Below are 13,888 nucleotides of genomic sequence, written 5' to 3' on the forward strand. Positions count from 1 at the left end.
TACAGTGAAAAAGAGTGTTTGCAACAGTATCTAGACTGTTGTAGTGTGCATGTGTGGTTATGTTTGTGTGTGGTGTGTGTGTATGTGTGGTGTATGTGTGGGGGGGGATGATGAATGATAACATACAGTGAAAAAGAGTGTTTGCAACAGTATGTAGACTGTTGTAGTGTGCATGTGTGGTTATGTGTGTGTGTGTGGTATGTGTGTGTTTTAAGCAGGTCAGTGGAGCCTCTGAGTGAGTCACAGCTCTGGCATGCGCTACAACCCCCAGCAGTTCATCCTCGCCCGGATACACACTCAGTGAGCCTGAAGCACAATCCTTTGTGCACTTTATTGAGTCTTTTTACTATTCTGCCTTGTGAGATGGAGAGGGAAGAAATTGTGCAAGAGCTGACAGTGGTGCTGATTGAGAACCAAATTACATGTGTTATTGGTTGCTGGAAAAATGACAGAAACAAATGCATGCCCTGAAATCTCACTAGTGAATGATAGCATACAGTGAAAAAGAGTGTTTGCAACAGTATGTAGACTGTTGAAGTGTGCACGTGTGGTTATGTTTGTGTGTGTGTGTGTGTGTGTGTGTGTGTGTGTGGGAAAATGCACAAGTGGCCTTAATTAAATGAAACACTAGCCGGTGGCTTAGCCGGTCTCCTGCACATGACCTTGGCTAAATTAATAATAATTATAATGTGAAAGCCTCGGTTCAGTTCGAACATTTCGAAATATTTCACTGAGCCTGTTTGTATTCATGGACTACATTTAAATGACCATACTGATTTATACTCAAGCTTATATTCATTCATTTATATTTTGTTTGCACTTTATTCTGATCAGGGTCATGCTGGATCAGGAAGCCGATCCCAGGAATGCTGGGCATGAGGCAGGAACACACCCTGGATGGGATGCCAGCCTACTACAGAGGACATCATAGTATCTTAAGTTCAATAGGCAGTATTGAGTATTTTTGCTTTATTGCACAGCGCTGTAGAATTCTTGCCTCTGATTGGCCAGACAGTGTTGATATAATTTGTATAATGCTCCAGCTGCATCGTTTTAATACATCGTTGTTTCTATAGTAACGACCTACACACTATAGTGCACTGTGTATTTATAAACTAATAAAAAGCATACGGTATGATGATGTGACATGACTCGACGTGAAAAGAAGAGCGTGCTGTGATTGGAAAATATCACCTTGGTAGCTGTAAATGTTAATGACCAATTGCATCCCACAGCCTTGAAGTGATTTGATTATTTTCTTATTACAGCATGTCCCACAGTGTTGTCCACTTTGTTTTATAGTATTATGTTTTAATTCACTGGGTCAGTTTTTATTAAGTTTTCACTATTGTTAGTTCTAGGTTTATTGTCTAGTTCTATAATATCTACCTAGGGATAGATGTTAGAGATAAATAGTAACTTAATTTTAATTTTATTCTGTTTCTATACTTTGTAAATCCGCTTTGGAACAATATCAACTGTTAAAAGTTCTATACAATTAAAATGAATTGAATTATATCTTGTCTTATTTAAATTAATTCAATAAAAAATCTTCACATTTATGTTTAGAGAAAATCTTATTGATTTGTTAATATTTCAGTGTAAATGGTCCAACCTCGTTTGCTCTGAAATAACCCGAGTGTGGACGCTAAGGTGTGTCTGTGTGACACATGCTGCTCTGGGAAACTGTTCAAATCAAATCTCGTGACTGGTCGAGACTCGTCACAAGAGTTCTGGGCCGTTGGAGTAATTATCTGTTTTTCCACTGAACAACTGAAACCAATAAATATAGCACTGAAAATTATATTCAAAATATCTAGTACAGGAATTGAAGCCCAAAACCTTTAGTGTAGGGATTTGAGACCAGGACCTTTAGTTTTAACTATCAGAGTAGATCTGGATTTTAAGTCCAGGGATGTAAATCCAGCAACCTTAAGCTAGAAAATTAGCCGAAACATTTATGTCTAGGAACTTTAGCAAGGAACTAAATCTTAAGCCCAGAGCCTTTAGTCCAGTAATTTTAAATCAGGAAACTTGATCAAGGAATTTAAGTTCAGAACCTTTATTCCAGTAATCTAAGCTCAGGACCTTTAGTCCAGGAACCTAATCACAGAAACTTAAGCGCAGGGCCTTTACTCTAAGATCTTAAATCCAGGAAATTAACTCAGAACCATTAGTCACCCTTAGCTCCATTACCTAAGCTCAGGACCTTTATTTTATGTATTAAAGTCCAGGAATGGGGGCACGGTGGCTTAGTGGTTAGCACGTTCTCCTCACACCTCCAGGGTTGGGGGTTCGATTCCCGCCTCCGCCTTGTGTGTGGAGTTTGCATGTTCTCCCCGTGCCTCGGGGGTTTCCTCCGGGTACTCCGGTTTCCTCCCCCGTTCCAAAGACACGCATGGTAGGTTGATTGGCATCTCTGGAAAATTGTCCGTAGCGTGTGACTGCATGAGTGAATGAGAGTGTGTGTGTGTGTGTGTGTGTGTGTGTGCCCTGCTGGCACTCTGTCCAGGGTGTATCCTGCCTTGATGCCCAATGACGCCTGAGATAGGCACAGGCTCCCGAGAATAGTTCGGATAAGCGGTAGAAAATGAATGAATGAATGAATGAAAGTCCAAGAATTCCAGAAAGATTAGACAGAAGACTTATCAACAAGCAAACCATCTTAAGGATATCTAGTATAGGGACTTTACTGTAGCATGAGGAATTTATCCCAGCCACGTTTAGCCAAGGAGCTTTGACATAGGAACCACAGACCCAATTGAGAAACCCACAACGTACACAGTGGAGCTGGTTTAGGCAGTGAAGCCTTGCTGTTTATTAAACTGCTACGAGGAGGATTTCATGGAAAAGAAAAGTGGGCAAATAACAATCCTTAGAATTCCTTTTGTTCAAACGTGAATAATGAGCAACAGAGAATGCGACTTTTTGTATGTTTACATCAAAGACGACGGCCGTATTTAATCCTTCCTGATTTGAATAACGATGCAATACATCTGTAATGCTGTAAGCACCATATTCTGGACTGAAACAAGGCGTGTCCTATAGATTTGAGGAGAAAAACATGCCTGAGCTTCAGTGTTCAGTGCTTTAGGCTTGCTGCACTGCTTTCACCTATGTAACAAGGAGGAGGGGGTATGAAAGAGAACCAAACACAGAAAGCAGCACAGAAAGAGATAGTGTGAGAGAGAGGGAGGGCTGGATTGTGGCCTGATTGGCTAAAGAGGGATTAAACACTCAGTCTGGTTGGACAGGGCCCTTTCTCCTATACCATTCCTCTCTGTGTGAAATGAGCATACTAAGGGGAAGGGAGTATACAGTATGTCTGTGTGAGTGTTTGTGTGTATGTGTGTGTGTACATATCTACATATACGTGTGCGTGTGCGTGCATAGTCTCTGTATGTGGTATATAGGGTGCATTCAGAGTGCCTCGTGCTTCAGTTCGACCTGTAGCTTGGTTCAGCAGAAAGGCACTAGAGAAACGCAGGAACGTGTGATCAGTTACCTGTGCATGTGGACGTCTCCATGAGATCGTAAGACTATATATCTACTTGCCATAATTTTGCACTTCATAGAGATTAATCTGTTATTTTTTAGTTTTGTTTTTGATATTCCTGTCTGAGCATGTGTGTGTGTTTGTGTGTGTGTGTTTGTGTGTGTGTCATGTTTATACTTTCATGTTTCCACATTCCTTCCCAGCTCCTTCCTCATCACCATACTATACTGCTGATCTCTTTTACAGCTTTTGCAGAGTCGTCTGCTTTTTCCCACAGCTCTGTGTGTGTCCGTGTGCGCAGGTGTGAGTGTGAATAACGTTTCCGAGGCCTCTCTGGAGAAGAGCAGGTACGTGATCTGTGTGTGTGGACGTCTCCGGGAGGAAGTAAAGTCTTTTGACTAGAAATTTTACTAGGAATGAACTTGTCCTGAATTTCCTGTGAATTTCAATTTCAATGTGTGAGAATGTGTGCGTGTGTGTGTTTAAGCCATGTTTGAGTTTATGAGCATTTGGCTTCACATTTCTTCACACCTCCTTGCTCAACACCACACTGCTGATCTGTATTACAGCTTTTATGCATTCCTCGCAGAGTCGTCTGCTTTTCCCCACAGTTCCATCTGTGTGTAAATGCGCAGGCGTGAGTGTGAATAGAGTGTTAGCGTGGCTCTGTTGAGGCCCACAAGCTGAACAGCAGCACGGAGTGAAATATTTATGTGACCCGCTGCTCAGAATGCAGATCAGCTCACACGTCGCTCCTTGGCAGGTCCGCTGATCGATGAGACCTGCTTCCTTAATAAGTGCGAGGGAGGATGCTTAAAAGAGATCTTTGCCTGCCAGAGCCTACTGCAGGGCCTCGAGACTAATTATACTGTACTATCTTTAAGCAAACCTGTGATAGCGCTGAACTTCAGCCTGCTCTCATAACAACACGAGTCTCAACTGCTGCCATTTTCCATGAACCATAAGCTTTTAATCCTCTCAGGCTCTTTAAACAAGTGGGCCACAGATATGGCTGATTAATTTTCTATAATTATAACTGAAAAATGAGAGGTTTATATTAATGCCCTCGTTCTAATGGGTTACTGTTTCTATGGTAACTGCTGTTGCTATAGTTGCAACAGTCTACATAATACAAAGCTAACAGTAAACAGATCAAAATGCATTGGTATTTACGAAAAACAAAGCATAGACGTGTTTCTTTGGCCAAGTTTTCTTTTATTTTTCGTCTATTTATGGAAGGAGTCTCAAGTGTCGGTGCTTTGAAACAGTCAATATGTTTCTACCAATAGAAAGTGTTTTGTGGTGGTTATCTATCTATCTATCTATCTATCTATCTATCTATCTATCAATCAATCAATCAATCAATCAATCAATCAATCAATCAATCAATCTATCTATCTATCTATCTATCTATCTATCTATCTATCTATCTATCTATCTATCTATCTATCAGTCTGTCTGTCTGTCTGTCTGTCTGATATCTGTTTATTTATTATTATTTATTATTATTTATCTGTTACTCTGTTAATGAGAGGCTGGCATTAGAAGCTGACAGACGTTAGACAACATTAAATGTAACAACAAATGGATAAAAATCACATCATTCATTCATAAAACGAATATCACAATCGTTGGCAACTCTCTGTTGAGAGAGTAAGAGGAATAAAGCACTTTGGAACACTCTGCCTCGAGTCGAGTCGATGCAAATGGCAGTCTGCCTCGCACTAAAGCTGAACTCTGACACTGTTTGCAAACCTAATGAACTTCTGTCGATGTCAGTGTGTGAAGCTTTTCCAGCACTGTATATATAGCACTCAGTAGTAAGCAGTATTAAAGAAAGCTAGGCATTTCCTTATCACATCCTAATTAAAGCAGTACCAAATTCTCGATCTCGAGTTTCTTTCCTCCTTTCTTGTTTACACATTATTCAGTTTCTGTGACACTTTAAACATTGGTCTACTTCAGCACATTATTGCAAATATTTACATATGTGGGCTTGACAGGTTGAGTAATATCTCAAGAGCAAAGGTTAACCGCACACCACAGACTCTTTTAGTGAACAAGCAAATCAGCACAGTCTATGTTCCAACAACAATGATATCGCTAGCAAATAAATAACGCTTACGGCATCTAGCTTAGCACTGGTAAGTAATCTTGAATAGATTTTTATCTATCTCATTTTTTATGGTATTTTATGATAGAATATTATCTATAAAAAGCTGTAAAAAATTCTTTCACAGTCTGAAGATTAAGTGTAGTAAAATTAAAGATCTAAATGTCAGATGTTAAATAAGTCTCGGCATATGATAAGTTAAATAAGTCTCGGCAAAAAACAAGTGTCATTTTGATTTATTGCGTTTGCACCGCTATGTCTGATTTGATGAAAAGATGCAGGCTTTTTATCAGTATCTACATCAGTGGACATCATTTGGACAGTGAACAGTGGATCTGACACAGATTTTCAGTATGTTTCACAGACCAAACATGTTATAAAACTAGCTGCAATTCTAATAAAAAAAAAAAAAAACATGAATCGGCTCGGTTTCTGTAGCAGAGCCTCTGTTGTTTATCGAATCATGTTTATTTCAAATTGTTTAAATTAGAGGAAGGCAGGGGGGGCACGGTGGCTTAGTGGTTAGCACGTTCGCCTCACACCTCCAGGGATGGGGTTCGATTCCCGCCTCCGCCTTGTGTGTGTGGAGTTTGCATGTTCTCCCCGTGCCTCGGGGGTTTCCTCCGGGTACTCCGGTTTCCTCCCCCGGTCCAAAGACATGCATGGTAGGTTGATTGGCATCTCTGGAAAATTGTCCGTAGTGTGTGATTGTGTGAGTGAATGAGAGTGTGTGTGTGTGTGTGCCCTGCGATGGGTTGGCACTCCGTCCAGGGTGTATCCTGCCTTGATGCCCGATGACGCCTGAGATAGGCACAGGCTCCCCGTGACCCGAGGTAGTTCGGATAAGCGGTAGAAAATGAGTGAGAGTGAGTAGAGGAAGGCAGCTCTGACTGATGACTGATGGGTTGAAAGAAAAGTCGGAGATGGAAACAGGATGGACAAAGATGTACACGTGGAACCCCAAAAGTGTTTCTTTATATCCAACTATTTTGAAGGGTTAAATCGTAGGTAAAGAGGGATTCATGATGCAGATAAAATGAGATTCAGGTTTGTTGACGCTGATAGTCAAATACTGATTATTGGTCTTTCTCGCCATCTTTCTTTCTCTGGGTTTCATATCTTGTACTCCATCAGCCTCTTTCTCTATCCTAGTCTCTCTCTCTCTCTCTCTCTCTATCAGAATGGAGTGCTGCCTGCTGTCAGTGTGTGCAGTTTCTGCAGCTTTCCTGTTTGTCCTCTTTTATTGGCTCGTGCAGCGTAATGGAACATGGGCATTAATCTGGCATGACTTCATCAAAGAACGACTGCACGACACACTCACTCGCTCCACGCGGCCTCAGGTGATTGTTTCTTTTGCATTTTTGACGTTCGTAAGGGCATTTAAGGGCATTTTTAATTTTTTTTTATTTAAGGGTTCTAGTTCTTATTTATTTATTTATTTATTTATTTATTTATTTATTTATAAATAAAAATCACATTAACACAGCACTATTTGGTGGAATGTTAGATGCAACCTAAATATTATTATGTTTCTATATTATATAATATATTGTTTTTAAACTTCAGGTTCAGTGTTTTTCTCTGTGCTATTTTTATTTGTTAGTCTGATGAATTCTATATAAAGCTCTCTAAAGCTTTTACTTCCATCCCATCCCAAACTCTCCCATCCCACTATATTCCATTCCATTCCATAACATCCCATCCAGTCCAATCCTATTTCAACCTCATCTAACCTATACTTTTCCACTTTGTATCAATACCATCTATATTGCTTTTCATTTGCCTTTCATTTCCTATCATTCATCTATCCCAATTATATCATGCCATCCCATCTCAGCTCATCTCATCTAATCTTATCAGATCCCATCCCTTCAAATTCAAATTCAAATTCGACAAGCAAATTTCCCATCCCATCCCATCCAATCTCATTCCACCCCATTTCCACCTCATCTCATCTCATCTCATCTCATCTCATCTTATCTTATCTTATCTTGTTATCTTATCTTATCTCATCTCATCTCATCTCATCTTATTCTATCCCATCTTATTCCATCACATCCCATCTTTCCCACTTCAGCTCCTTCCATCCCATCTCATCTCATCCCATCCCATCTCATCTCATGTCATCCCTTCTTATCCCATCCCATCCCATTCCTTCCCATCCCATTCCATTCCATCCCATCTTATTCCATTGCATTCCATCTTTCCCACCTCAGCTCCTTCCATCCCATCCCATCTCATCTTATCCCTTCTTATCCCATCCCATTCCATCCCATCCCATCCCATCTTATAACATCCCATCAGAATCCCACCTCATCTAATCTCATCCAATCCCATCCCAGATTATTTCATCCCATCTCATCCTATCTCAGCTCAGCTCCCATTCTACTCCATTCAATTTTATTGCACTACACTAGTAGCTTTAGCCCATGCGGCTGATTAAGTCTGGCCTTGTAACTTTCCAAATTGTTTATTGTGTAATCACAGCGCATGCTGAAGGCAGTACAGAAGAATGGCACTAAAGGAAATCCTGAGAGTGTCATCTCCGCTATTGACTACTTCTGCAAGCACTCGGAATGGGCCATGAATGTAGGCGATGAGAAAGGTGAATACTGTACATCTCCCCTTCTCTCTATTGTACCTGCCTACCCCCCCCCCCCTCTCTCTCGCTCACTCTCTCATCATTAATTCCCATACTGTATCCCTCCAGTTGGTTTCACATCTCTCATCTCTTCTCTCCATCCATCCATCACTTAAAAAAGTGCTCAGGGCTGTTCATGCAGTATGCTTATGAACATGATGTGATGGCATTCACCTGTGTGCTAGGTCAGTGAGTTCTCCATGTTGATAAGAGAAAGAGTGGAGCGAGAGAGAGAGAGAGAGAGAGAGAGAGAGAGAGAGATTTTCTTAAATAAAAAATAAAATAAATAAGTAAGTAAGTAAGTAAGTAAGTAAGTAAATAAATAAATAAATAAGCACCTGACAATTAGACAGCATTCACTTCCTTTCTTTACCTTTCCGTCCTCCTTCTCTCTCTCTCTCTCTCTCTCTCTCTCTCTCTCTCTCTCTCTCTCTCTCCTTTGTCTACTCTGTACACTTAGTGCCTAGCAGGAATGAGCTATGAGCTCATACTCTCGATAAGGAGCCATTTAGGATTCAGCTGATTAATAATCAATGGTGCAGATCTGACTGGCTGTTAAATGATGCACGAAAACCATTAATGCTGTTTCGATTGTACCATTCACCACTCAATTACATCTGTTAATGGTCTATTAGTGTAACTGCCAGTGTGTGTGTGTGTGTGTGTGTGTGTGTTTAGGCTCCATTTTGGACTCAGTAGTGACTGAGGTGAACCCCAGTACGGTTCTGGAGCTGGGGACGTACTGTGGCTATTCCACGGTGAGAATCGCCCGCCTGCTCTCCCCAGGCACCAAACTTATCACACTTGAGTTTAACCCGGTTAACGCAGCCGTCGCCAGGCAGATCATTGCCTATGCTGGCCTACAAGACAAGGTGTGTATGAGAGAAAGTCATTAGTCTGCATTTATTATTGCTTATTATACCAGTATTCAATTCACAAAACATTGATTCATTTCCTGTATCAGCAGCTCTGACATTTATTCCGGCTGCATGGCAAAGCTCTTCCTCTCTTTCTAATGTTATTACTTCTATAGCAGCAGCTCATTAACAGATACTTGTATATCAGGCATAATACACAAACAGATGAAGAATCAGGTGTGATCATTAATAAAGTCAAGTTTTCTGTACAGAGATTTATTTTATTTTACTTTACTTTGACTTTACTTTAAAGCTCTTTCTGGACACTGGGTAGGACGGTTTTGGATAGACAGCTTTTGCAGTTCGGGAGTTTAAGGAGCGAAAACGGTTAACATTTGTCTTTACATAAAGAAATTGTGTTGTGAAGGTTATTGACAAATGGAAGAAAAGTATGCCATGTTCGATGTAAGAAGGTTCAATGCTCAGTGTCATGTTTAATATATAAAACATGTTAGCGTTGTTAAAATGTCTTTAGTTAAAAAAATATGATATTGTTATAGGAAAATAACCCAATTAAGTTGGTTAGAAAAAATAAAAAATAGTAAACAAACAAACAAATGAAGAGATATAATAATAGCAATAACTATAACAATAACAACAACAACAACAATAATAATAACAAAACAACAACAATAATATTAACAATAATAATAATAACAATAATAAAATTAATTACTGTTATTATTATTATTATTATTGTTGTTGTTGTTGTTATTATACTTAAAGCTCTCCCCAAGTTGTTTCATTTGAAATGGATCATTTGAGTTTCTTATTTTGTGGTTAAACAACATGTCACATGGACCTGACTGGAGCTGGTCTAAGTATTATTATTAAAAAAAGAATTTTGTTCGATTATTCCTGCTTGTTTTTTTTTACAGGTGATTCTCGTAGAGGGCTCATCGGGCGATTTGATCCCACAAATGAAGGAACGTTTTGGCATCATGACGTTTGACTTCATCTTTCTTGACCACTGGAAGGATCGCTACCTCCCTGACATCAAGCTGTTTGAGGTAGGAGTCGAATGTTCAAATATACTCCAGTGTCAACAAGGAGCTCTGGGGGAGTCTGATTGCAATCAGATGTGATAATCAGCATTGATTAGTTCCATGTTTAATGGAATTTGGATTTACAGTTCAGTCCTGAGGAGCTGAATCAGTTCAATCGGAACTAAATCATAAAATAAAGAATTACTCAGAAAAGGATTGTACTTAATAACAACTAAAAGAGCATTTCACACCCATTAACTAACACTATATACTGACTGTATTCAGTAATTTTAATAAACATACACTGTAATAAGTTGTAAGTGTGTTATAGCAAGTCTTTCCTTCTAGTCATTCTCAGGAACATTCTTTGTCATTATCTGAATGACAAACAGTTCAAATAAACAGGATTTAATGGTTTTAGTATAAACCTGTGATTTGTCTTGCAGTCTGACTTATTAAATGAATCACAGCTGCTGTTATCAGAGCATTGATTTATTGGTGTTACAGTGCAGTGTTTTTTTGTTTATCCTGACAGGAGTGTGGTTTGCTCAGAAAGGGCTCTGTGCTGCTGGCAGACAACGTGATTTGTCCCGGAACGCCGGAATACTTGGAGTATGTGAGGAATAGTCCTCGCTATGAGAGTAAATACTATCCCGCCCACCTGGAGTACACCAAAGTGGAGGACGGTCTGGAAAAGTCGGTCTTCTTGGGATAAACTATAGATTGTTTCCAAAATCTACAACAGCAAAAACAACAACAGAAACAATAACAACAGCTGCAACAATAACAACAACAGAAACAATAACAACAGCAACAATAACAACAGCAACAATAACAGCTGCAAAAATAACAACAGAAACAAAAACAACAGAAACAATAACAACAGCTGCAACAATAACAACATAAACAAAAACAAACCATAACAACAAAACCATAACAACAAAAGAAACAACTATAGCAGAAACAACAACAGCAAAACAGAAACAAGACTAACGAAAACAACAATAGCAGAAACAACAATAGCAGAAATAGTAACAACAGCAAAAACAACAATCTAAACAGTTACCATAAAATTACACCCTGAATGTTTACTAATAAATACAACTGCACTGATTTCTAGGCCTGTGTTTGGGGGAAGACTATTGAACAAATTCTTTTGAGTAATGAGACACTCAAAAGTTTTCACTCTGAAACACTCTTTCGAGCGTCTCAGTAATTCTTTCGAGTGTCTCGAGTGTTGCAGCTGTTGTTATTCTTTCTGTTGTTTATTAGTGTTATTATTTAGAAATGTCCTTAAAAGGCACCGTGTGACATTAACACACACTTGGTCTATTCCCGATGAGGTCTCACCTGGACACACTACTACTGTAATCATAAACACTGTCCTGTGCTATCCCTTATCCTAGGATACAAGAGACTCACTAAACCTGCTATCAGCATGTTTAGATTCACGAGATCCCAAAAGAAGACGGGTTCCTCTGTAAGGCTGGTTCCTTCTTCCTCGTGTCATCTCAGGTTCTTTCCCTGCTGCTTGAGCCTCATTAAGAATCTAAATCTACATTTCTGTTTAATTACGTTGTGTGGCATTGTCAAAAAAAAAAAAACAACAACATTAATCCATATAGCTTCTTTAAATAAACAAACTTCAATTAAAGAGGAGATTTCTTGTCTTTTTTTTTTCTTTTCCCAAAAGTGTATATTGTCATATAAATGAATCATTGGATAAATTATTCTATAATCTATGTTGTATAGTTGGGTTATTTTGTTTTTTTAATAACCAGAGAACACAGTATAATGAGCAACTCAGGTTAATTTCATTTATAATAAAGAAATTACATATTATTATTATTATTATTATTATTAATCCTTTCTTGTAGACTGTGCAGTGTTATTTGTGTGAAATCATTTGATTGCCATAACCCATGAAACTTCATGATCACATTCGATTCAGTCACATGGAACCACATTTAAATTAACAAAATTCGACGAACTTTTTATTTCTCCAATTTTACTAAATAACAGATGCGTTTACACACAAACATGAAACATATACAGCGTCATCTGGTAAAACTGCATTTCCCTGATAATTATAGCAATTACTTTAGTCCTCATGAACAAATGGAGAATGATTATTGTGATGTGAAATGACATCTTCATACATCAGCTGGAAGTGTGTGTAGAAAAGATGCTAGTTCTACCAAAAATAGACTTCTGTACATTTAAACACATATTTATTCAGTGCCCAGTGAGTAAAAACAATCTGACCTGAAACACAACAATCACGAAAATCGCACGGTGTCAAAGTCCTTTGAAAGCGTTTCCTAATTTCGTCATTTGAAGACGCGCCTCAGTCGCGTGACGTCCCTCTGTTGAAGATCTTAGCCAGCAGGGACACGTTGGACTGCGCTTTCTCCTGGATGGCTCTGTTCTTCTCCTGAGCTTTCTGTAGGTTCTTCTTGGACAGGCCGCTCTTCTTCATGCGCTCCATCCTCATCTCTTCCTCGGTGCGCCGCTGTGTGAAATCCCAGCCCTTCTCCTCCACCACCTCACCCTTCTTCGCTCTCTTCTTCCTCAGCCTGTCCAGGGTCTGGCTCTTCTCTACACTGGCCAGATAGAAGTTGGTCTCGCGCTTGGCCTGTGAGATCTCCGTCCTCATGCGCTGCTGATACACCGTCTGCTCGTACGCCAGACGCTCACTCAGGTGACACCACTGGAACCGGTGCAGGTACTGTGGGCGAGAAGGACAGACGGGGGGCTATAAATAACTGAAGAGGTTGAATAGGGTGAAGGCTAGGATCTTTTTTTTTCCCCTCTTTTTTTGATGACTTTGCTTGAACTTTTATGTCTATTTTATGCACAGACTGTTTTTAAGGTTAAAACTGCATCTAATATTTACTGTAGTTCTGCAACACAAGGACACATCACCTTCAAACAGACCACATGACCATACACACAGCAGTCTCATCTGTGTGTGTGTGTGTGTGCTGTGTCACCTTGAATTTTCCCTAGAGGGAATTTAAAAAAAAAAAAAAAATCTTATCTCCCTCTTGATCTCCCCTCATCTCCTTTATATCTCTCTCACCCCTCTCTTATTTCCTCTCTCTCCCTAATTTTTCACTCATCCAGAGAAACCAGAGTCCGCAGTCCTGCAGACGAAAACGTCTAATAACCCACTGACTGTAACAGAGACTTTCCAGATCTATCTGTCCGACATAAATGTTACCGTAAAAAAAACTTCAGCATATCAACAACAACAACCAGTTTTCTTTAATATAAGACTTAATATCAGGCTCAGATCATGTAGAGCATCTGCCTTACAAGACCTTGTGAATTAACTGTTTAATTATTGACTTTGTTTTAAAATCATTAGTACAATAGTGATCATATCTGAAGAAAAACATGTTTCTAAACCTCTCTCCTCGTGTTGCCATGGTAACAGTTTTGCCACATTTATTTGCTGTTCTTATCTCTTCATGTGTCCTATTAAAGATGTAAGTACACAGATAAAATGCTGAACAGTGAATAGGTGCTGTGACGTGACGTACTTTGATGCACCACAGGTCGCTGCTGAGGTGGCTCCTCTTGCGGTTGGTCATGGGCGTGTTGTGCAGAGACGCTGCCACTCTCTTGGCCACGCGCTTGTCCCTAAACTCCACCCAGCCTTCCACGTACCTCGAGCCGCGGTTGCCCGCTTTCCTCTTCTTTCTCCTAACAGAGCGATCTAGAAGGAGAAAC

General features: G+C 39.6%; 2 protein-coding genes across 4 annotated transcripts in view; one reads left to right on the plus strand and one right to left on the minus strand.

The window, feature by feature from the left end:
• The first annotated feature begins 3,304 nt into the window (after positions 1 to 3,304).
• comta (catechol-O-methyltransferase a) lies at positions 3,305 to 11,807 on the plus strand. Of its 3 annotated transcripts, none has more exons than XM_060881198.1 (7): positions 3,305 to 3,533; positions 3,700 to 3,843; positions 6,744 to 6,949; positions 8,097 to 8,214; positions 8,929 to 9,122; positions 10,046 to 10,177; positions 10,689 to 11,807. In XM_060881198.1, exons 3-7 carry the CDS (start codon positions 6,791 to 6,793, stop codon positions 10,866 to 10,868), a joined length of 783 nt encoding a protein of 260 aa, XP_060737181.1. In that variant the 5' UTR covers positions 3,305 to 3,533; positions 3,700 to 3,843; positions 6,744 to 6,790; the 3' UTR covers positions 10,869 to 11,807. The 3 variants fall into 3 exon arrangements, with proteins under 3 accessions (XP_060737181.1, XP_060737179.1, XP_060737180.1); XM_060881196.1 differs by having other exon boundaries at positions 3,743 to 3,843; XM_060881197.1 differs by lacking the exons at positions 3,305 to 3,533; positions 3,700 to 3,843 and adding an exon at positions 5,510 to 5,640.
• Positions 11,808 to 12,119: 312 nt separating this feature from the next.
• The window catches only part of abt1 (activator of basal transcription 1), a 4,074-nt gene continuing 2,305 nt past the window's right edge, over positions 12,120 to 13,888 (minus strand). The window contains exons 3-4 of the mRNA XM_060881195.1: positions 13,699 to 13,874; positions 12,120 to 12,881 (exon numbers count right to left, since the gene is read on the minus strand). Of these exons, the coding sequence (XP_060737178.1) occupies positions 12,501 to 12,881; positions 13,699 to 13,874 (557 nt within the window). The 3' untranslated portion in view covers positions 12,120 to 12,500. The remainder of the gene's footprint in view (positions 12,882 to 13,698; positions 13,875 to 13,888) is intronic.

Source organism: Tachysurus vachellii, chromosome 11 (genome assembly GCF_030014155.1).
Source record: "Tachysurus vachellii isolate PV-2020 chromosome 11, HZAU_Pvac_v1, whole genome shotgun sequence".
NCBI classification, from domain to species: domain Eukaryota; kingdom Metazoa; phylum Chordata; class Actinopteri; order Siluriformes; family Bagridae; genus Tachysurus; species Tachysurus vachellii.